Source organism: Syngnathus scovelli, chromosome 6 (genome assembly GCF_024217435.2).
Source record: "Syngnathus scovelli strain Florida chromosome 6, RoL_Ssco_1.2, whole genome shotgun sequence".
Taxonomy (NCBI): domain Eukaryota; kingdom Metazoa; phylum Chordata; class Actinopteri; order Syngnathiformes; family Syngnathidae; genus Syngnathus; species Syngnathus scovelli.
The window spans coordinates 9,924,659-9,950,103 of record NC_090852.1 but is presented as its reverse complement, the minus strand read 5'-3'; the positions used below and the strand labels follow the sequence as shown (position 1 = coordinate 9,950,103).

The following is a 25,445-nucleotide window of genomic DNA, read 5'->3' as shown; positions in this document are numbered from 1 at the left end:
TCAAAGGATGGTCTAGCCGTCTAATGGGAATCATTGATTTGCATTCAAATACCGCAGTATTATTGGTTTAAAAATCAATAACCACTATGCTTAAGTAGTCAGCATAATAAATTACTTTGCAACCTTTTGTATATATACAATGATGAAAAACAGTGATGACTTTGCTCTTTAGTATCAGAACTATAACTGGAATAGCTTACCTGACACTCTGTAGCTGTAATGTATCCGGGTCTGTGGCATTGAGAGAGGCTACAAAGCTTTCCACTGGAATGTTTTCCATCCTGGTGACAACGAGTGGGTCAGGGAAAAAGACGGGTCCTTCATTAATGTCTAAAACTTTGACTTGGACAGTTGCTGTGGAGCTGGGGCCATAACCAGCATCAGAAACCAGAGGGTCCTCATTCTCCACTTTAATGAAGATCTTGTGGAATGCTGCACCTTCGTAATCTAGAGGCTTTAAGGAAAGACATTGTTAAAGCATGGACATTTAGATGGTAAGAGACAAATATCGCATTGATATACCTTGACAACTGAAAGCATTCCCTCATTATTGTCTGGGTTGGTCTGGATCTCGAATCTCCGTGTGGGATCTCCGTTTATTATCGAGTAGACAGCTCTCCATGCACCAGTCGCTGGGTCATCTCTATCATCTATTGTCAGGTTGACAGCCACACCAGTCGAGCCTTCGTATACATAGGCTTCAAACTGTAGAGACAGACAAAAACAACATAAGTAAGAATCTAGCTAAATGCAAAAATTGAAAAAGGGATTAATAATTTTGACTTGGTATTTTCTTTAAATAATGCACTATATAGAAAAAAATGGTATTGTAATGCGTTGTACTGTAAGTATAAGAAAAATGTGCAAGAAATAGCAGATTTTAAACCATTAAATAAGCCACAAAAAAGTATATTTACTCGTGGACGATTTAGATCTGTGCTTTACATATATTTGTGGAGTACGTACGTCTATAAATTTTAAAGATAAATAATTCAGTACTTTTCTAGCATGAATGTGAAATTCTCATTGCTTTAAAGTCAGCAGTGAGTGTGTGTGTGTTTGTGCGTGTGTGTGTGTTAGTGTGTGTGTGTGTGTGTGTGTGTATGTGTGTGTGTGTGCGTGTGTGTGTAAACTATGTTAAAATCAGGGTTTTCTGCTGCAGATTCTCCTATTGAAAAATCTGCGTAATGTTTAAATGCAAATCTTTACTGACCAGAATCATGTTTTATTTGAAGAAGAAAACAAATAATTATTCTTATGTACTGTAAGATATGATGGTAACTCTAAATCAAACATTTGTGGGGTAAAAATATGATTATAGCTTCAATAAAAGTCCAAATTATTTGTTGAAGTTACATGAGGATAAGGATTGCCTGCACCCTGCAATTTTGTAGTCATGAGTACAAGACTTCCAGATTGAGACTAAAATATAATTAGTCTTATCTACAAACAAAGAGACTGCTGCATGAGTAAAATGTGATAATCCTGCCACCTTCATCAGCAATGTACGCTATTTACAAATGCATATTTTAGATTGTGTATTTCAGCCTAGTGTTTATCCCGTAATTAGTAATCAAACGTGGCAAACTTGCAGATCATGCAGGGATTAGTATTTTTTTTTAATTTTTTTATCAGTGTCGCATTTATGAAATAAATGAGTTACCACAGGATATGCAATTGTGTTTCTGTTTATAACGAATATTTTAAACTGGGAAAAAAAAAAGATGCCTGGTTATCTACCCCCTCCCCACAAAACACAAAGAAAACATTTTCAATAAATATGGTGTTGCACATTGGTAACTGCTTTGATCAGTCCCAAAAATAATACAAATCAAAACCAAGTGGTATAATTTTCAGGTTAAGGATTACATTTAAAACATGAACAAATTAGAATAAAACCAATTTAAAATTAAATAGTCACAGAGAGCTACAGCAGAAGAAGAATCAAGAATAACCTGCACTTCTGATAACCGTAAAGTTCAGAGAGCCACGAGGTCTAAACCAAAAGTGCCATTTAAGTTTTAATCACCACGGTGAATTCTCAGGGTTTGTATGCTCTCAACAATCCATTGAGCAAATGTCTCACTGGCACTGCTCAGGGTGTTTTTGTCAAGGGATGTTCTCTTAGCTTTTACTATTTTTGTTAGGTTAGCAGCACTTTTGGAAGCAAGAAGCAGAGTAACACACCCTAACTGGACTTGTTATTAGGTACACCCGAAATGGATATTCCAGTCAAATATGTGAGCTTTCATTGTTCTTTTTTTTAAATGATATTAATTACCAAATTGTGGTTACCATAGAAAAGAAAAGCAGAGAAATTCAATAAAGTACATGACCTGACCTCATAAACAATCAGTTAACACCGGTTTTGAGGCTTTTTTTTTTTTTTTTTTTTTGCTTTATCAGGGAGCATACGTACATAATGGATTATTGTTCTTGAATATTCCGAATGGTGGCCGATGGCTGTCTTTGACCTTGGTGTTCGACACTGATCTGAACGGAGCTTGGTAATCACCATATTGACAGATATAAACAACTTTTTTTAAAACATCATTGTACCTACATTATAGACTCCATCCTTCATATCTTGCTTTCAGTTCATCAATCAAATGAATGAATTGACACGTAGAGTAAACACTCGTGTCCTTCATCGCTAATTTCATATACGCGTTTAAATTCATTTTACACTGTCAATCAAAATGCTCCCCACTGATCATGCTTGGCGAGAGAAGAATTCAATCACTTAAATAGCCAAGCAGTCTGCCAGCAAATTTTAATGAGTACAATCTGAACTGAAAAAGATACGGACACACAGAAACCATATATGTATGTGTGTGTGCGTGTGTATATCAGCACCATTATAGCGTCAGAGCTTACAGTGTAAGCTTTCAAACACGAAAGATCCTACTTAACAACAGCACAAGTAAAGTCAAGATAAATGCATCTCTGTATTGTAGCTAATACAGTCAGCCCACTGTATTGTTGTTTCTCAGATTACCTTCTTAAAGCTACACCCTACTGAAACCATCCATTTGTCTGGGGAGAAGCAAACATTGATTTTGTCTTTATCTTTTGCTTTATTTATCCAATGCTCGTTTAAAGCACTTAAACCGTTCAGTCAGTTAATGCCCAGAGGAAAGAAACACAATGTTCTTTCAAGGAGTACCATACACTCTACAACAAAAGGATTGGAACAGTCAGGCCAAGCTTTATTTTTGCTGTGGAGTAAAAAAATTGAGTTAGAGAAGAAAAGATGAATTTTGACGATGATGATCAAACTGAGCGTGCCTTCTTGTACCAAGCTTCAACTTCTTTCTTTGTTGAAATATTTGGCCGTGTGCTTTGGGTCATGACTTTTCTGCATGATAGCCAATCATCCTATTCGTTTCTGTTGCAGTTGTTTTTTTTTAAATCGGAAACTATATATCTGTATCTTGATGAGTTGCTTAGGTTTCCATTATTTGTTTGATCAATGAAGATTAATAAGGCCGTCTGAGAAGAATCCAAGCAAGCCATGATAATCTGTTTCGCAAATGAGCTTTGTTTGTTTGGCATCATGAGCAAATACGTTTTCGTCGAAGCATCATCTTTTTGGTAAAGGTTAAACCCTGCATCATCAGTATGTAAAATGTTGTCCCATAATATTTCAGCCCTGTCTCTGAACTGTATCCTTTGCGAGTGGCTTGCATTAAATGTAGCCTCGGGAAGTTTGTTCACAAAGTTTTCCACACAAAAACTACATTGAACCTTCACATCTCCTCTGACAGCTGTCTTAGACTTGTTTCCCATGGTTTTCCACCTGATGCCAATTTGTACACAGTGGTTACTTTCTTCTTTCTTATTTTCTTCCGAATCGTTGTATTGGCTTTGGACACGATCACACGTGAATACTTTCTGGGTATAAAAAAATATATAAAATATAAATGGTCAAGCAATATAAAGAGAGCATATAATGATGCTCAAAGAAATATGCACTGCAAAAAAGGCACCATTATATAGCCGATAAATCATTGCAACTGTGTGAAGTCCCCTCTAGCTTGAAATGCTCCGCCATCATTCCAGTCCAAACCTGCAATTTTGGAATTTAATGACCACAGGCTTGTCACTATGACATCTGTTGTCACAAAGTCTTTTGAACGCTTCATGATGGACCACCTGAAGAGCATCACAGGAACCCTGCTGCAACCCCTGCAGTTAACCTACTGAGCAAACAGGTCGGTAGATGGTGCAGTCAACATGGGGGCGCACGTCAATCTGGAACTCCCCGAATAATCAGGGACCTTTTGCGGACTTCAGCAATGTGTTCCACACCATTCCTCTCCTCCAGTTCAGTGTCTCTCATACCATCTGCCAGTGGATTTACAGCTTCTTGACAAGTAGGACAGAACAGGTGAAGCTGGGAGAATGAACTCATCCACATTGGGAATATTTGGAAGTTAGTCTTAAATTTTATTTCGAATTAAAAAGTCCTTGACTCTTTGGTGAACAGTGCCTATACCTTGTTTCTTTTCAGTATATCTAAACTGTTAGGAAAATCAATATGTCTTGTACAGCCTTGTGGGGCCATTTTACATTTAGCACATCACTGAAAAAGTAGGTGAGAAGCAACATCATTCATTCCAACATGCTTTTCATTTCATTGGCAAAGAAATGTATCTGTATTAAATGCTTAAAAAAATAAATAGTTCTTCACTCACTAAAATGCCTTGCAATATTAAGTGTATACTAGGCACAAAAGTGTATCTTATAAAATATTAAAGTAATACGGCTCTTTAAGCTCCGACCACTGAATTAGTGTGTACGAAAGAGTTTACTTTTACAACCAGATTGTATATCAACCACAGAAAGTGAAGCACTCACATCTTTAAACAAAGCAATCTACATCAGCAGAAGGAGGAAGAAGAAGCAGAGAGCTGTTTGTATTCATATCAGGAAGGGATAGCCATTAGATTAGGCACAGCGAGGATGACCCCGACCCGGCTTGCGGTGGTTTGGTACACAAAACAGCCCTTCTGCTCGTACCAATTGTATGTAAGAGATGGTAATGCACGTCAATTGTGGAAGCAGCAAACAAACATATTAGTGAGGTACAGAAAATAAGTTGCTCACGTGATAATTTGCAACTGCATAAAACTTAAAAGGCCATATTGTACAGTGCAGAGAATAACAAGTATTCGCCCACGAGTTAGTATCTGCTCACTTCCTTAGACCTTTGATTCTAGAATTGGCCCTGATTGGATGTATGAAGTTGGTTCTTGACATTTAGCTTTAAATCCCTTCTTTTTCCTTTAATTAATTATAACTGTATATAATTAAAAAAGGATTTCTGCTTTGATACATCATTATTGTCACATTTTGAATTATCGGTAGCTCCAGAATCAAGACTTTTGAGGGCATTCTGACAATTGAAAAACCTCTGAAATGAATCTCAGAAAGCTTGTGTTCAGGTAACCTACAGAGGTACCACAATTTATCTGCCGAGTATCCCTTTGTTCCCCCCCCCCCCATTTAAATATGATTGAAGGAGATTGTTCAAGACAGAAGACTTCTATATATTATTAGATAAAAAGCTTTTCGATAAATGTGACTTTCAGCAAAGCAAATTCGTCATGACAGCTTTCAAAACAAGTTTAAGTCAAAACTCAAGTATAAAAATACACTACACAGTGAAGTGATTTACATTGGCTAAAAGCAGGCAGCAATACATGTTCTATCTCATCTCAAACAACGGTAACAAGGCTTGTCACTGTGTAGGTTTTCTCAAAAGTTATTTGCCTCTATCTACACTTGCCATTAATAGCTTGCAAGCATATGTACAGTTTTTATTTTTGCTCCTTGAAAAAGCAGAACAAATCAGCCCCATGGAGTAATGAATGCCTGGGCAGAAAAGAAAATAACTCCTGTTTTCGATCACGGCTTCGACCAAGCTTGAGTGGCAGAAAGACAAGAGTATTCTAATACTAATAGTCCTGGCCCATTGTACAGTACACACACACACACACACACACACATAGACCCACACACACAATACATGTCACGCTTTATACAACTCACCTTGCCTGATAAACAGCCTACAAATCCTTTCCTATCGGCTGTTTTTTTTTTTTTTTTTTTTGTACGATTCCTGGTCAACTGTGCCTCCACATCATAGAGGGACTGCAATGTGTGGATTGAAGCAATCACTCCACACACTAATCCGTGAAACCCCTTAGCCATTCCCTAAGAAAGCCCTGCACTGACAGCACCCTACTGCTCAAAACATGGCGCTACATCCATCACTGCTAACGTCTTTATCCATAGGACAGATGGATTGCAGGGAAAACATACTGTCAGGTCATCATAGAGGAGAACATTTTGGGGTGTTGTGGGCAGAAAGATTGGTTTGAGCAAGAGTGAGAGACAAATCTGTCTGGTTGTCATTAAGGTTGAGTGACACAAGGGATAAGGCCCATCACCATCTTGTTCTGGGGGGCTCAGGAAATAGACGCAGTGAGACATTGTGTGGAATTAACTGAGAGCCGAAACGTGCAAATCCAGCCAAGTAGGAAGATAGAAAATGTACAATCAGTATATTCTTGTGGAGGTAAAGATGATATAAAAACAATTAAAAAACACAAGTTTAGTGTGAGATGAAAAGTTACAAAGGTCCAAAGACAGGTGAGTGAATATAAGCAGTCAAGTGGGAAGATAGAAAATTTACAATCGGTATATTCTAGTGGAGGTACAGATGATATAAAAACAATTAGAAAACACAAGCTGAGTGTGAGATATAAAGGTTACAAAGGTCCATATGCAGGAGAAAACAGGTGAGTGAATATAAGCAGCTGGTCTGGTAGCAGTCTCAGCTAAAATTGGAATAACAATATCCACTAAAGTCCCGTGGTGTGAGTGTGGGCAACCAACAAACCCTAGAGGCCATGCACTAAACAACAATAGACTCGGAGGATGTATTTTTTTGGACTCCTGCTACTTGCATGTTTACTACTGCATGAAATATAAGCTGGAGAATATTTTTGTTTTAACATTTATACGGTCAATAGAAAATGCAGTGTCTTGAATAAGATAAAAAAAATAATCATCTGAAGAAGGAATTCTGGGAAGTCAGTACTGGAATAAGGTAATGAATAATTTAAACTGTTAAAGCTTGTGTGGAAAGAAAAAAATCTTCTGTGTGTGTGTGTGTGTGTGTGTGTGTGTATATATATATATATATACATACACACACATATAACACACATAAAAATACATAGCACCCCACCCCGCACACACACACAATTGTGAATAAACTCGCTGTATGTTGGTGGTCACTTGAGAAGTCATTTATAATTCATAGGTAGGTTGGAAACATTCGGGAATTGTGGAAGGATTTATATAGGGATCTTGTAGCACCTTCAAACACTTGCTTTTTAAAAGGCCTATACCTCTATGCTGTTAACCGTCTCTCTTCCGAGTGAGAAATGAGAACATTAACTGGGACACGGACATGGTGCACTCTGAACAGCCCTGCTAAGCCCTCTGAGCTGTAACATTTTACATCTGAGCCGTGCTCCTTACAAGTGCCCCTGACACCGCAATGCATCATGGGAGGGCTTCAAGGGAGGCTTGGTTTGGCCAAAGTGTGATAAGTCTCAAAAACAGATTGCATCTGAGGGTGTTTCCATTAACAACCACACAACATCAGTGTTACAACTGCACCTTGGGGTGCAGGCAGCAGAACGCAGCAGCTATCAACTATAGGCATTATTAGGAGTAAAATTTAGCATTGAATGAATGAATAAATAAATAAATAAATTTGAGCGCATGTGTTTAACTTTATGACCGTCAGGCAGATTTGGTTTGTATTGCAAATAGCTCGAGGCGCTGCTGACTTAACAAACCTCCAGAGACACACGCTTACTCCCACTCTTGCATATGATGCCCTTATCTTGCCTGTGCACCCATATCACCCAATTAATGTCTCTAATTTGTCAAATACATTATTTGCAGACTCTGGGATACTTGTTGTCCTTACCTTGAGCTTTTACACAGGACCTATTTTTTTCTCCATATAAGAAGGTCAAGGACTTTCAGATACTATACCTTTGAGTTGGTGTAAACAGGCATGTAAAAGGTCTAAGGTTGGAAAATATAGCATAAATAACATAATTTATTGCGTGACCGTGCAGTAGTTTTCTTGAACTACAGTTCACTAGCCAACCTTTATTGAGTTTTACATTTTGTCGTTCTAGTTAATAAAGACTTTTTTTAAACAATTGCTGTATCTACTGGACACAGGAAGTGTCTTGTTAAAAAAAGTGATGACTGAATAACCAAAGTATGTTTCAATCTTGTTAATCAGTGTCCTAAAATGAATGGCAACTCATTACAGAAATCTGATTTCTTTTTAGCAGTAAAAAAAAAAAACAATTCCCTCACTATTTGTGAAGAAGCTACACAGTATACAAAAAAAGAAGAAAAAAATCACAGCAAAAGAAAGATGGTGTAAAATCGGTGTCTCTCACCAGCGGATGCGTGAATTCAGGGGCATGGTCATTCTTGTCTGTAATGGTAATTGTTGCTGTGGCTGTTCCTGTTAGGCCCACTTCACTTCCTGCCATGTCCTTGGCAACAATCTCAAGCTCATACCTTGTGGTTGGCAGTGTCTGGAAAACACAAAGTGAGGTAAATTAGAAATGGGGTGTGCAGGATACCATAGATTCACATATTACTATATTACTGAGATGATCTGCTTAAAATGTTTTACTGCATCAGAAAGGAATTTCAATTCATTGGCATGGTGCACTATAGGCATAAACCTTCAAAATTGTGGGTTCTTTTTCATGCCCAGCGTGAATCTACCACATACGTCAGTAGATCTGCCATCACCTCAGTCAAATTCACCAAAGTCCTGCTACATGCCAATAAATAAATAAATAGCAAGTATAAAATTTAGTCCAGTAAATTGTCAGGTGAATTGTGTGCATATCAAAGAAAATTCCCCTGGTACCTCAGAATGCCCAGTACAGCGCAGAAAGATAAAGCAAATTATCAAAGCACGTCAGGGCTTGCTTCAGCACAGAAAACAGCATACAGCAGTTTTATATTGAGGTGCAAATGGGCTATCTACTTCGCTATTTCTGTATCCCAGGTACAAAATAATGACCTTAGATTCTTTTCTGCCTTGGGGTGCTTATTGTATTTTGAAGCTCAAGGGAAACATGAGCACACCAGGAATTTCCAATTCACCTGCCTACCTCTTCAAAGAAAAAAAATGGTTGTTCATGTACAAGCATGTATGCAGAACCTCGGCTCCTATGAGAGAGGGAGAGAATGAGGGATATATATATATATATATATATATATATATATATATATATATATATATATATATATAATGTGTGTATGTGTAGCTGCCACAATGAAGCATTGCAAGTGACAGTTAGATAAGACTCACCATCCAAAACAGACTGGTATTTCACAAATGGCACAGACTCACATCGGTTTTCCAATATGCTGTACAACCCTGAATTACAGCCCCACAACACTAGTTAAAAAAACACTCACTGTAAAAATGGCAATAAAAAATGATAAACTATAGCCTCCCACTACACATTGAAATCCATTACATCCCAAAAAATGTCCACATTCTAATCCTGCAAAGACATATCCTCCTCCTGCAGAAAGTGCTGATGCAGTAATCCGAGTAGCCAGTAAAACATCCCACTGTGTTATTCTGCAAAGGGCAGATTATTCAAAATGCTCCCAATGATGATACTGTGAAGTAGTTGTATCCGTAAATACCGTAGTTCCTTTCTTAGGCATCACTTTGTGTATAAACAGAAGTGTGTATATTGTCTTTACACAAGGCATAGACACAAAGATGCTCATAATGGGTGTGACTGGATGATTTTACATACATATAAACCAAATGTACTCAATAAAACACAGCAATGACAAGTATGTATTTTTTAGTATGACATGAATTCATTGAATGTTACCATAGATTTCCCTTACTACAGTACAAACTCAAAACCCATAGTACCGTAATAAGGTACAATATTAGCTGTTGTTTAATGGTGAAATGAAAAATTTAGCTTACATCCAAAGTGATGTTTTATTTTTCTGCCTTCCACCACAAAATGGGTTAGAAGGCATAAACATGTTTTTCCTGGAACTACATTTCTACTTGCCCTTGAGCATAAACTTGAAAATAACAGCCTATGTTGTGAAGGAATGAATTGTCAAGTAAGACGATTGCAGCCACAAGAATCCCTTCATTTGCCATAATTCATGCCCGATAAGGATGTTGAGTGGACTGAGCAAATAACAGGTGGTTGGCTCTGGTAGAGCTAACACTTCGGTTACAATATGCACTACAGAGTCACACACCCTGGTGTCTAAAACAATCAACATGAACTGAGATACTATCACCCAAGAGAAGAGCTAATGCAATGTGACAATGGTTGCCAATGTTTGCTGCCAATTTTAGCAAGCTAGTGGGTAACTTCATAAATATTGTCCGATTGCGCACTAGTTCACGCTGACCATTCAGAAAATCAGAGCATTGCTCACATGTGCCGCTCACTTATTTAGTGCACCAAAACTGGAGTGCCAATGCATGCTCTGCACAGTGCGCCAGTGTGGCAACAATACAGACAGAAATATTTCAAGTATGAGCTGCAACAAGTTACTTTTAAACTTAAAATACATTAGAATAGTCTGTTTCTAATTGAAATTTTGTCATTTGAACTTCTACTTAAAAGTTAGAGTTCGGGTAAATGTTCAATTGTAGCATTTGGCGCATTTTAGAGCAAGGGTAAAAAAAGGGACGGAAAAAATACAGAAGGCCATGCTGTCAAATTACATTTTTTACGTCTTGTGCAATTTCAGTGTTATATTGAGCTCTGTTTTAAAATAAAAATCTGGCCTCGATTGAACACACTTTATGATATGTTCAAAGTAATCACAGAAATGTCTTGCTTGTTTTATTTTTCAACAAAAGTTATAGTGTCAAGCTTTTCTTGAGGCATGTAAAACCAGGATACCTTTTGGACAACATTTATAGGCCAGTAATCAGCCAAGCTCTGCTTGGTTTTCAGATCTCTTATAAAAGAAAGTGTCACACTCCATCCATTATTCTCTATTGCTTTTCCTGTTCAGCGCTGTGGGTGATCTATCCTGGCTGGCAGGGTACAACCTGGACTGCTTGGCAATCAATTAAGGGCATATAAAGACAACCAATTCAATTCACATTCGCACCTTTGGGAAATGTCCTCAGTTCTCAAAAATAATCGAAAAACTCTTTGTGAAAAGATCAAATCACTTTTTTGAAAGCCATATTTTAAGTGAAACAGGTCAACTGTAATGGCAGCGATTAAAAGCCATGATAGTACTATATAATAAACAACTGAGGTTTTCATCAACGTTGAAAAGGCCACAATTATCAAATTATTTGCAAAGTTATGAAAACAGAGAAAAATCATAATCATGGCTTAGTGATTATCTTGAAAACAGAAAACAATATGTACAGCTCAATCCTTGGGCCAATTTTATTTATGTTCTATATCCCTCAACTTATTTCCTAATATCATATATTAATTTATAATTTATGAATAACAAATGCAGTTTATATTTTACAGAAGCAGTCAGTAGCTGGCAAAGAATTCAGAGTATCCCGCCTTTCATTCAATGACAGCTCAGATAGATCCATGCATTCTATGTGGTTCTGAAATTAATGAATGTAGTTTGCAAAAGAGGGCAATCAGGATCGTAAATATAGAGATTATTTTGTAACTGACAATAATTTATTCATAGAATCACATGAATTCTGTGACGTGGTAAATTGCAGGTTTCAGGTTTGCAGAAAATAATAATGTGCTCCCGAAATGTGTTTAGAGGCCGTTCCATTGCAGGGTCAAGCTAAATTAATGTATACATACTGCATGTTTAAAAAAACCAGAGCAAGTGTAAACGAGAGATGCAAGGTGTCGTGACCAATGCGACTTAAACTATCAGCAGCTTTCATAATGAGTAGAATTATTTTTAACTGTGTTTTTTTTGTGGACATGCCCCTATTCAGAATTGCTCAGATTAAACACTAGAATGCCAAAAACATCTTAGGCTATGTTCACATTGCAGGCAAATGGGACCCAAATGGACTTTTTTGGCTCTTATGTGTCTATTTCTTTTTTAAACAATTCAAGCCCCATGGCTGGCGGTATCTTCTAAACCATTAAAGCAGCTGCTCCAGGGGAGCTGGGAGAAAGCCTGAGACAATAAACAGGTGTTCCTATCAATAGTTTGTCACACATGGTGGTTGATTGACCAAATGCTGTGAAAGCAGATGGTGCTTTGCAGGCCTATGAATCTAATGCACGATTACACACAAAAAAAAAAAAAACACACACACACACACACACACATATACCTATACACAGCCATACACTTTTGCCCTCCAGCTGGAGAAGAGCTGGGTCCTGGGATTTTTGACGCCTCGGTGGTGTCAAAACACACTGCCTGGGGTCTCTTCTGGAGCTCGACTATGTCTTAATGAGACTTTCTCAAGTCTCAACTCAATTAAAACATCTTTCGCAATTCTTGGTCTGGTTGGTGCAGTTACAGCATGTGGTAATGTTGTGTAGGAAGAACACTGGCAGGTGTTGATTGAGATACTTGTCTACTTCGATAAATATTCACTTCCTATGGGATTTCACATAACAAACCTGCATAAAAGATACATCTAATATCTGAACAAACCAGTATTCATTCAATTACTACTGCATTGCGAGATATGTACGAATCATCAGTTCACCCAAAACAAAAAAGTGTGATACACATTTCTAAGCCTTGCTTTGAGTAAGCAATTGTGTTTGTCAAAGCAGTTGAAAAAAATGAAGTGCTGCACACCACATGATATGGCAAGCCTTGTTTCAGAGACTTCTGATCCACGAATGACATTTCTGACTATTACACTGCCTTGAAAGGATTTCATCAAAGTCAAGGCTGATCACAGAAAGTAAGCTGTGAGGAGGAGGGGGGTGAGAAGAAGCAAGAGAGGAATAGTCGTGCGGTAAGAAAACAATGAGAAAATAATGAGGGAGCGAACACGTCGACTTGCTGTAAAGGTATGATATCATGATCCAATTTCCAGGGAGGGTGGCACTGTGGAGCACTGGTTAGCACATCGCCACACAGTTCAGAGGTGCAGGGTTCGATTCCTGGTCCAGCTTCGCTGTGTGAAGTTTGCATGTTCTCCCCATGCCTGCCTCAATCCGAGTGTGCGTGTGTATGTGTGGTGTAATGTATGTAACTACTGTGGCTCTACAAATATGTGTTTCATTTGATGCTTCATTTCCAGGGGTGCAAAAGTAACGCAACAGTTCCAAAAAAGACAGCTTGAGAGCAGCCCTGAAAAACAGACAACCATTTAAACCATAGAAGAGAAACCTCAATCCCCAGCCTCTGCAAAGTGATGCTCAAAGTACTCTCAAGTGGGTTCTTTATTTTCTTCACTTACTGTAACAGCTTCATTCTTTTTTTTAAACATTGTATCCTGCAGATTCCCCTTTGGCTTTAAGCCAGCAAGTCTAAAAAAAAGTGTGCAATAAAAGCTACATAACCGAAGATCCAATTATTCCATAGGTATTTTTTTTAATTATGAAAAAAGATAAAAAGCTGTTTCCGATATAGATCTCCACATTCTTTTTACTTTTGATCCCAGCGGGTGTCCCAGTTCAGGTACTATACATAATGAATAATTTGTACCCTTCTCATGTGAGTTGTAAATTAAACTAAAGGGAAAAAAGAGAACACACTTTCCTGCATATGTCCACTGTCAGCTTTTCCCAGTTTGAATGGGGGCCAAAAAAGGACCATCGGGTTGATAAATAAACAGCTTTGATGAGTTTTACTGTAACAATTATTTCATAGATCCTGAATTTAATTTTATGTTGATGCTACTTAGGTTACTATATTTTTGTTTGAGTCTTCGGAATAACGTGTAATTTCGGGCTTAAAGGGGAAATACTTCAGAAAACGACTGAGTGCCTGATTAGACAAAGTTGGATCATAGTATTGTTAAAAACCAGGTCAATTCTTTACTGCATCTCAGGGGTCACCAACATGGTGCTCACAGGCACCAGGTAGCCCCCGAGAGCCACAGTTGTAGGCCGCGGGCTTGTAGTAGTTTACGTCTGATGGAACATTACGATTTCCAAGGAATGTTGTAGATGAGATGAGCTGAAGATGTAAACACTCTGTCGACACTTTCCTACCATGTTAGAGTGACACAATACAGGTTTCAGTTTTGGTTGAAGAGGCAGTATTTTGTCTGAAGTCGACCACATTTTCCCTGAGTGCCAGCATGCAGTGTCGTGAAATCCTGAGCTCTCGCTCACCTGCAGTTGGACTGAATTGCTTTTCTCTTTCCACGAATGGCTATGTGCTGGATGAATAGCACTGAGGTGATGAATAAAATTGTGTTCAAACAATGTCGTATAATGATGTTGAAATTAAACATTTATTTATGGTTTTTGGTTCTGTTGTACACGCCATCAAAAATCCAGAGTCACTTTTAAAGCCACCAAACTACACTGTCTAAACACACTATGTTAAACCCCAAATTAAGCAGAGCTGGACTCAGTTTGGGACGTACAGGGTAAGGTTACTGAGCAACGATTGCTTCTGATAACAGGCACATACTCGATTACACGGGGAAGTTGTCGAAGCAGTGGGCCTTGAGGCAAATTTGTGTTTGACGATGTGTCCGCTGTGTACGCATGGGGTGCACACAGTAATTGTCTAACTCGACGTCTTGGTGCTGCCTCCTTGATAGAAAATAGTAGCCATACTGTCCATGCAGGGCCCGGTGTGTGTTTCACATTGTAATTGGACTGTAAACGCCAGTGTCCCTATGTAGTATATGTAGCAGGATTAGGCTAGCTCCCTTGGATAAGACCTGGGAAGTCAAAAAATGATTGCGTAAAGTTTTAAGGTCTCATTTAAAATGAAAATGGACAGAAAATTCATTCATTCATCTTCCAAACCATTTATCCTCACGAGGGTCCACCCTGAATTGGTCGCCAGCCAATCGCAAGATATACATACCGTAATTTTCGGACTATAAGCCGCACCGGACTATAAATCGCACCAGCTAAAACTCGTAATTCAGGGTTCAAAATTTGCGAAAAAAGTTGCGGCTTATAGTCTGAAATTTACGGTATATAGACAACAAAACATCCACACTCACAATCACACCTACGGACACTAAAGTCACTTATTGTATTTCTTTTGGTAGGATGCTCTTACTGTGCGCATCTCAGTCGAGTGCAATATGTTTCTGCTGACAGACAGCCGTGTTGCATCCTTTCCCGTGTGAGCGAGTCACACGGGTGACAAAAATCCACTTTTGTACTGTCTTTCATTGAATCCATTCGAGAGGAAAACGATGGCCCTTTGTTGCTTTTACTATCTTCACTCCTTTGAAAGTGAAGCTAAAGTTTGACCAGCTGTCGTACGTCAGTGTCTCAGGCTTTGGGTTGTCTAGATCGCAGCTGAACTATCGCTTGGCGTACGACAGTTGTGAAGAAGCTTTGACGTGTTCTCGGTATTGCTCTTTTTTATTTTTAGGACCAAGTAGCTGGCTTTGTTCTACATATTGGAATTCAAATGTGTGTAGATGTAGTGGCCCTATAATGTTAAACATTTCTTTATGTTCAAATAGAGTAGTTAGGTCTATCAAGGAGTGCATTCAAACTGCGTCAATTCCAATCAAAACCTTAAAGGTCAGTCGCATGATGACACTAATTTGAATGTTTTTTTTTCTTTTAAAACCTCTCTTTAGAGTGAAATATATTATGTATAAAACACCACTCAGTATGATCTCGAGTAGTTTTATATCACTGCAATCTATACAACTACAACGCACGTCTCATTTAAAACCTTTTTTTGACCTATGCGGTTTTGCGTCGTAAGATTCGTAACGCGTACGGGAACAAGTGGGTGCGCGCGGCGGAAGAATACACCACTGTTGCGTCGTCGTCTCTCTCTCTCTCTCTCTCTCTCTCTCTCTCTCTCTCTCTCTCTCTCTCTCTCTCTCTCTCTCGTGTGTTATCCTTTTTGTGAACGGTTTGCCTTTCATTATGCCTCCGTTTTTTTATTACTGTACTCTTTCATTTTATTACTGTTCCAACTTACACCGAAATTTGGTTTACGTCGTCGCATAGGAACAGATCAACGTCGTATACTGAAGGTTACAGTAATGATTATTAATATTGTCATTTAAGATCCTCTGACACATACATACACACGCACACATGCACACACACGCACAGCACACACACACTCACACAAACACATGTATTGATCGGCATCAATAGCCAAATCGATTCGAACTGTGAGAAGAATCAGAAGCGGACTTCTTGATACGGCAGTCCACATAATTAAACGATATTATATCGTGAGAGTGTTTTTGGTTGTTAAAGAAACAGCATGAGATATGAAAACTACCAGGGAAGCAATTTTAAAATGAGTACTATGTAGTTGCCATAGAAGACAAGTAGGGTGACAGATGGAGGATCAATATAACAAGACTGCAAGATGATAAGAAGGAGTGCTCAAAGAGACATGACTGTGATTTCCTTCAATGATCTTCACTGCAGACTGCAAATCAGCTAAGCAATGATAGGAGAACGACTCCTACACCTTTCTTCAGGGCTCAAATCACAGTCTACTTCTTGGTTGTTTTGGTGCCAACTTTCCCCGAAACGGTCTTTTACTGTCTTTTGTCTTTTATTTTTGATTTGGGATGCTGAATAGCACACGACAGAAGAACATAATTAACATTTCTGGATGGACTGCATTAGAAATGCAAATGCAGTTACCTGTCAACCAACGTGCTAAATCAGAATTTGACTCTACTAGAGTAGATGCCATTAGTCTATGTGGAATTCAAAATAGCTTAAATATATTAACTTGGGCGTATTTACCATATCCATCCCACTCAGTTAGGCCGATTAGTGGCGGGATGATGCTTGAGCACCAGTGGTGTCCCTCAGCTCTTTCTGATGAGTGTGAGGCTGATTGGGGTCAAGGTTGGGTTTAAGGAGTTGGAGCAGGAAGCACAAGCATGGCTAATCTAATCAGGTGCACCATCAGAGCACAGGCTAATCACTTCATTTAGTGGGTAGTTATGTATATTGAGAACTGAAATAGTTTTCCATTACCACATACCTTCGCGCTGAATGTGGAACGCGTAGTTGGTGCACGTGTTTGATTGAGTGTGCTCATGTGAGTCACTGAATGTGAGTGTTTCAGCTAAGTGCAATCATCATCCTGCTCCTGCCACCATCAGAACCATTAAAGGCCCATCTGGGTAGCGTGCACGCACACGAGCGTGTGCACGTCCTTCACAGAAGAGCCCAGGTGTTGCTGTTAAAGTGTTAATTAGATTAGAGCGCATCAAACAAGGGTGGCCTTCACTTGGGAGCGGAGGTGGCGAAGCTATCCCGATGGACCACTGCTCCCAAATGGTCCTCATCACCGACCAATTAGGATTAATTAATCCATCACCGGATTGATTTGATTGGTTTCCCTTAACTGCAGTGACCCAATAAGAGGAATATGTAGATTGCAAGAGGGTACGCAGACTTGTATGTGCTGACACAAATATTGATAAACTTGTTGATTCTATTTATACACTATTATTCATTTTTGTTTTGTGTGTCTTACTCTATTTTATTTCATATTTGAATTTATTTTTATTTTAGAAAAAAAATATCTGTAGGTATAAATGTCTTATTTCACTCCAAAACCTAGACAATTTTGTGGATATCCATCAAATAAAAAAGTTGAATGAATCAAAGTTTGGAACGTAACAAAATGGACAAAAAGTCAAGGCAGTAGTTTTGAATACTTTTGGCTAGATACCTTTAACCTTCCAAATGTTTGGCACCAATAAAAGAAAGGCATTGTTGGATATTAACAATGTATATTTCTAATAATTCATTAATTGAATCTCCATGGAAAAAAAAAACTGTGTTAAAACTAAATATACCCAATAAAAAAATCATCACACAGGGGAGGATGATGTCAGAAATGGTTAAGAATTCACTTGCAGTATGCGCTTTTCAGGAAAAACTGGACATTGTGAGAATCGGACAACCAACACTGTTGTCTTGTTTCTTCTAAGAAAGGGGCTTTTGGGAGGGGCTTTTCAGAGCAGTATGAATGGGCACTAAAATGATCTTTCAATAAAGGTAGGAAGGTTTCAAATAAGATTAAATTACTTAATAATTGTGTCATATGAAGCCTCTTAAGAGATGCTAATTGGTAGCACTAAATTGGGCACTTTTCATTTCAAAGAATATGTTATTATCACCCCACATGCTTTTTACAGCTCTTTTTGCAAACATTGTAGAATTCTCACAACAGAAGAACATTATTATTATTATTAATATCATTATTATTATTTCAAAGATTATGCCATATTTGACTTTATTTTATTTTGATTTAATATCTGTCTGTATTAATAATGATAATAATAATAATAATAATAATAATAATAATAATAATAATAACAAGAAGAAGAAGATTATTACGCCCGATGTCAGCTGGGATAGGTTCGACTATCCGCATGACCCTGAACAGAATAAGCGTTGTTGAAAATGCATGGATGGATGCTATCATTATTGAGTATAATAGCTACATGTTTTTTATGGGCCAATCCTGAATGCAATGGTTTTTTTTTTAAATCAAGCCTCTTACAATACCCAAAATTTTGGGGGCCATTTGCAGATTCTTTACCATGAGTCATTTATCAGCAGTGACTATTTTGTTTGTCTGTTTAAATTTACCTGGCATGGAAATGAATCAAAATGACTTCCAATCTTCTAAAATCTTCCAATTTCTGTCATCAACACACAGTTTGGATGAATTCTCTCCTCATAGCAGTACAAGACTTTTCTTTGTTCTCTTCACATCTACCAAACTACTGCAGGAATAAAGTAGCTGGTATTATCTTGTGCTTGTATCACAGATGACAGAAGCTGGTGTTGCTTGGTATCAAGGGAGTTTTTTTTTTTTTTAGTTGCTAAAATCTTTTGAAACACTGATTACGCAAGAAAGACAGAGTGTCACAATCATACAAAAATCTGGCTTTAGAAGGGTGGTATTTTCTTTTTCTAAAAAGGAAGAATACCAAGAAATATAATAACAGATGCAATCATCTACAATAAGTAAATGATAAATTAGTGCGTTTACAAAAAATACAAAAATGGCAAAAAATACACAAAGTTCAGTTCACGTTTGTCCAAAATGTGAAGTCGTACAAGTCACTAGTATGCGCCAACATACAGATAACACAAATCTTAACATACATTAACTCATTTTTCAGTAACAACCCATTATGTTCTGTGACGCAATCTTTTTCAGAAGAATTCTTTCTCGCTGGGTGTAAACCTCTTCGACTGTACGATACTGATATATTTTCATTCTTTCAGGATTTAAGATCAGTGGTTGTCATGGTAATGCAAAGATGTAGGCCTATGTGTTATTACTTCTAAATATGTTTTAATTTGTAGTGAAAGTTGCCATTTTTACTGTGATGCACGGTAAAGTGCACAAAAGGAATGCTTGTGGTAATACTAGAAAAGTGCACTCAAGTAGAAACGCAACCTAGAATTTTTAACAATAGGTTAATCATATGTTAATACGTTGGCTTTCTTTGGCTTTTTGTGTTGTGAATTATACATTTACTGTACTTTTATATTTTAGAGCCGCGTAAACACAAACCTCAGTTAATGGAAATTCACCAATAAGGATATAATGACAGTAGTAATTGTGGACATCTGTAAGATTTCTTAAAATATATTATCAAACTGTATGTTTTTTCATATTGTAATTGATTACTGTAAGACAACCGAAAATGGGTAAACTGCTCATTGCCGCTCAAATGGTAACGTCTTTGCCTATTACGCGACTGCGGAAAAATGTCAGCACAGTTCATTACCAGTGATTTGTACCACTGTAAAGGGAATCCAAATAAAATGTAGAGTTGATGAGTGAATATTTAATGGGGCTCATGCATACTAATGAGGGTTTCTCATTCCACTCTATTTGCACATATAAACACATGGAAATTAATGGTAAGAGTCTGGAAAACCATGTGGTGTCACTCAACTAAATGATATACAGGTGTAATACCTGTTATTATCTTTGCTAAGTGCTTAGCTCCAGTTGACCAAATGTTTGCTGATGCACAGCACAGTTTAATATGGAATGGGGTAAGAACTCAAATTTGGGTAGAATTTATTGATGTGTTCCATGACGAAATGGAAGAACATGGCACCTATTTAGCATAGCTACACTGAGAAGCAATCACGATTTGATTTCACACACATAGTAAATATGCGCACGCACGCGCGCGTCCGCACCCGCGCACCACACACACCTCATGGTGACACTGTGTTGGCATTGATTCAGCAGTCTGTTATGAGGTCATAGTAAAGTTGCCCTCTAAACTTTATGACATATAAAACATCAGTTTCTCATTTTATTTCATTAGAAATTTGAATGAGGCTTTTGTTCTAATCAAAGTTCCAATACGGGTTACGGTCAAAATCATGTTTTGTAAGGTCACAGTGATGTTGACCGCCAATCACTTCATCCTTGGATCTAGGAGAATGTCCGTGCTAGATATAATGAAATTCCCCTCGGGCTTGTCAGGTTAATGAGGAGGGGACATGCGAGAGGTCATTGGAGTCTTGAACCAGCATTTAATCAGTTCATCATTTAGTACAAGTGGACGTTGGCGACAGTATTAAAGAAATACCTTCAAGCCATTGCATTTGAGAATGGCGACGATGGAAGCATAGCTTTCAACATCAAATGAATTTCATTCTTTTGATCTCGCCAAGCGTTTGCTGGTTTGCTCTGATTTTCTGGAAGTGCAGAAAGTCATTTTTAGCTTTTACATATTCAGGATTTTTTAGGCAAATCGCTGATCACAGATCAGAGAATAAAAAAAAATACAATAACCGAACACCAATATAATCGCAATATGGAGCAATATTTCCATTAGAATAATGTTTTTTATTTGTTTATTTTTATTTTGGTTCGAAACCGCATTTAAGGGAGGCGCCAAATGTGTGTGTGTGTGTGTGTGCGAGCGTGTGTGTGTGTGTGTGTGTGTGTGCGTGTGTGTGTGTGTGTGTGTGTGTGTGTGTGTGTGTGTGTGTGTGTATGCTTGTGTGACTGACTTTACTTCTTCCCTGTCAGATTGCTCTTATCTTTGCAGCCCAGCGGCCACAGGAATTATCAAGCATGCATTGATCCGTGCAGGTCAGAGAGAGAACTAGGTGCTGCTTCCTGACAGCTGGCCTATGGTGTTCAGACACAGCCACCCGATTCTCAGATTTCGACTAAAAAATAATAATAAAAAAAAAGAATAAAGTCAAATATTGACTTATTTCCCCTGGCCATATTTCAGTGGAGGTTTCTGGGGACTACATCACACTGAGCCAGCAAAGTACTTCCACAAGCTTGCTGGGCTAAGTAAACAGCATCTTCTACATTCCCCCACATGGAAAGCTCCCTTGGTCTGTCCTCACTTACCCTCTGAACATGTGCAATTACACTCACAGTGTCCAGAATGCCCATGTGGACTCATTACAATAACACTACTATAAAATTCCCTGACAGTTTTTTTAGGTTGTCATCATCATAGAGGAAAGTCATACAAGCTCAGGTATTTTATCCACCATTTGGAGACTGCAACAACGTATTCATTTTTCCTCAATATTCATCTAATGAGCAATTTTCAAAGGCTCTTGGAACACGTTGGCTTTTTATGTGCTTTCTCTTGGGGGCTACCATTCTTCCAATAAATAATAAGTAGAAATGTGGATTAAAGATGTATATTACTACACTGGACTGGACTTAAATCACATGGGCTCTATTTTTGAGCCCATTGAAAGCCCAACACAAGGCGCCGTCATGGTGCAGATGCACGCAGCTTGGTGCGGTTAAAAATAAGTGCCTTGCGCCGTTGAGAGCCATCCAGTCCTTGACATGGAAAAACTGTGGGGGGTTGTCACACACTGACACATGTTCAGGGGTGTAAGGCGGTTTTCAACTGCCCACTTCATAGTGGCAAACTTTACATCATCAGCAAGTGGAGAGCTTCGTGCAGTTCCGCATAAATGTACTTTGCCGGTGTCGATCTCTTAAATGGAATCCAGTGAGTCTGTAATGCTTCCGCCATGTCGAAATATGGCCCAAAGTGCGTTTATAAGGAAATGCAGGTCAGGTAGACCAGGGAGAGCACAAATCTTTGAACTGGCCAATTGGCCTTCCACCCCAACACACACAAATCTCCCCCAAACCAAAGCTGTGCTACATCAAGATGGGTGATTGTAAAAGTACAATAAAGATGTTCACATGTAATAATGATGCATTCAATGATTTGACTTGTACAATGATGATGAAGGAAGCAAATTTGTCTGCCTGCGACCTGCTCAACTTCACCAAAATTATCTTCGACCATATGCAGCAATAGTTAAACTTGGTTCCAACAGGTATAAAGCTTAAGCCACTTTTAGCCACCAAACTGTCAGGTCATGTCAAAGCAAACTCCCTTGCTACGCCAGAATTCCCAGCATGCTGCAGAGCAGTCAGTCAAATTGTTACTGTGAATTGACAGTCTCCAGAAATTTAGCATAAACTTGTGCATTTATCTGGAGAGAAAATAGTGCCACTGAAAGGAAGCCACTAACAAATAATTCTAGTTTGTTTGCTTGCTACAAATAGATTGAACTCGATGAAACGGAGTGACAGCGGAGAACGTTAACTTCCAATTTGACCGTCAGTCTGCAATGGTATTAACAGGATTTATAGGAAGCCAATGATGGGCTTCACAAGGAGAATTAATGCATGACCTCTGCACATATGCTGCAATTTGTGTCAATGTCAACTTCTTGTCTGCCTTGTCGTCCTCTCTTTTACAAGAGAATGAATGTATCACCATACCCCTATGCTGCACAGGCCTGATTTACGTCTTCAGTGAAGGAGGAGGGCAGCTGGAGGGGGTGGAGATCTCTATACAAGGGCCGATAAAGATAGTCACCTAAAGAGAGATGGGTCCCGATAGCATTGTGTCTGCTTTGGCAGAGGCAATGAACCGGGCTCGGTTTCATCAGCAAAGAGAGAGTGGCATGGGGAAGAGAACAATAAAAAGTAGTCAGAACACAGCCAAACTTTTCCAATCAATGCACTCTCTCATGGAGACTGGGTGAAATTAATTCTTGCCTGAAGGGTAGATGGGGGGGGGGGGGGGGGGGGGGGGGGTAGGCTGTTCTGGAGACTAAGAGCTGTTGACAAATACTCTTCATCCTCAGGTCAACGAGGATGGGGAAAATTGAAGGATGAGCGCGAAATAGGTAGGAGGCAGCAGAAGAAACAGTTGTGAAGAATGAAACAGCAGGCTGAATCACAAGGGGGAAGGATAGAGTGGAGGGAAAGTTCAAGAGGGAAATAAATGTACTGACGCTCTTTTTAGTTTTAATGACAGTGTGGCATCACTGAAATATCTCAGGCAGGACTGAGGCCCTCACTGCAGCGACACACGCATATTATCCTCCGAGCAGAAAGAGGTTGTGCAACCCTAATTACGTTGCCCTCCACCTGAATGCTTCCACCTTTTTTAACTCTCCTTCATTCTCAGGTTCTCCACCCCTGAAACCCATTTTGCTCTACGCTGACCTTTCAATACCACCTTAGGACACAAAAATAGCGGCCACTCGCAACTCCACTAGATTATGCTGGAATTTTAAAAAGGTCTCGCTTTTTTTATTTTTTTATTGCGGCATAGCAATTTGAATGAACAAATATTTGAGCTTGCTGAGTATCGACATTTTGCCACTAGCTGTGAGCATTAGGGATGGAGCCACTGTGGTGACTAGTTAAGAGAAAGTAGCAAGATGACACTAGAATTAAATTATTTTATTACAGATAGGAAATGGCAGTTTTACTAGTTATGCATTTCTACACAGTACATTATTTCATTTTCATTTTGAGTAAAAGGTCAATTCTGTTGAGGAGGAATAGGCAACTACTTGTTTCCACTCAAAATGTCTTTCAGGAATAATATCAAGGATGAGATCAAGCACAAAACAGAAGGCATGTAGTAATTATAGAATGACATTTCCAGAAACATCCACTCAAATTGCTCTCATTAATCCTACACTCAAATATTGTTGGTAATATTGTTAACGGTTGTTCGTCTGTATGTGCCTCGAAATTGACTGACAACGAATACAAACTCTACTATGCCTCACACACAAAATCAGCTGGGATAAACTCCATCTCAACCACAACCCCAATCCGGATAAGCGTGATAGGAAACGGAAGCCTGGGCATCTTCGGCTGATTGCTTTCTTTGGCATTTTGACTGGGTAACTGCACTTGTCAGCGTTTGTGTGCAAATTGAAAAGAGAATGTCAGTTTGTGACTCTCAAGAGGTTTTATTAATGAAGGGAAATATTTTAACCTCGCTAGGGGACTTATTATCTCCTCATTATGTGGTTTTTACTTCATTTGCAACATTGAAATGGAATATTACATAGATGTACACTTACAGTTTATGTGAATACAATATTCATTTCATGTATCTAGAATAGCATTCCAGGTACCATGTTGCATTAAAACCCAGTTTTTGACTAAATTACCAATAAACTGGACTGCACTATTAATTTAGATCCTATGCAGTAATATCATTTTGTCTTTTAATCGATCCCCTTTGGGCGACATGTCCCCCTCACAGTGTGGTGGTTTTGGCTTCAAATCTGGCTCTGCATGTTGCCTGTGTGAGTTTCTTCGGTTCCTCCCGCTACTCCGGTTTCTTCCCACACTCATGGTAGGCCGATTGACCGCTTCAAATTGTTCGTAGGCGTGTGAATGGTTTTTCGTCTCGGTGGCAACCAGTTCACAGTGTCCCACACGTACTGCCCTATGTCAGCTGGGATAAGCTCTAGCATGCCCACAACTCTCGTGAGGAAAAAGCAGTTCAGAAAATGAATGTGTGGATCCTCCCATTTCGTTCCCAGCCGTATGCTTCCTTATTTTCCCTCTTATTTGAAAACAATCACATGTTGCACATTGCTCTTTTGTCACTTCTAGCTGTGTATCTTTTGTCTTGTCTTCCAGTGAATCTAATTGTCCTCAGTGATGTCAGTCTTATATTTGCATTGACTACTCGGTGAGACTCAATTAAAGCAAGGGTATGCGTAGGGAGCGATTAAGAACATACACACTGAGACTCACAATGCCCATGGGGCCCAATTGATCTTAAAGAACCCTTAGTCTATCCGACAAAAAGCTATGATTGACACATCTAACCTTCATTCCGATGTAATCTTCATCTTTAGCACTCAGAGATCTAATTGTGTGAAGGCGATGGCCTTCACACATATGTT

The 25,445-nt window shown here is 38.7% G+C and overlaps 1 protein-coding gene across 1 annotated transcript in view; it reads right to left on the bottom strand.

Annotated features, from left to right (window-relative positions):
- cdh13 (cadherin 13, H-cadherin (heart)) overlaps window positions 1-25,445 on the bottom strand; it is a 128,431-nt gene that overhangs the window by 33,539 nt on the left and 69,447 nt on the right. Inside the window, exons 8-10 of the mRNA XM_049722778.1 lie at window positions 8,502-8,642; window positions 523-705; window positions 201-454 (exon numbers count right to left, since the gene is read on the bottom strand). Of these exons, the coding sequence (XP_049578735.1) occupies window positions 201-454; window positions 523-705; window positions 8,502-8,642 (578 nt within the window). The remainder of the gene's footprint in view (window positions 1-200; window positions 455-522; window positions 706-8,501; window positions 8,643-25,445) is intronic.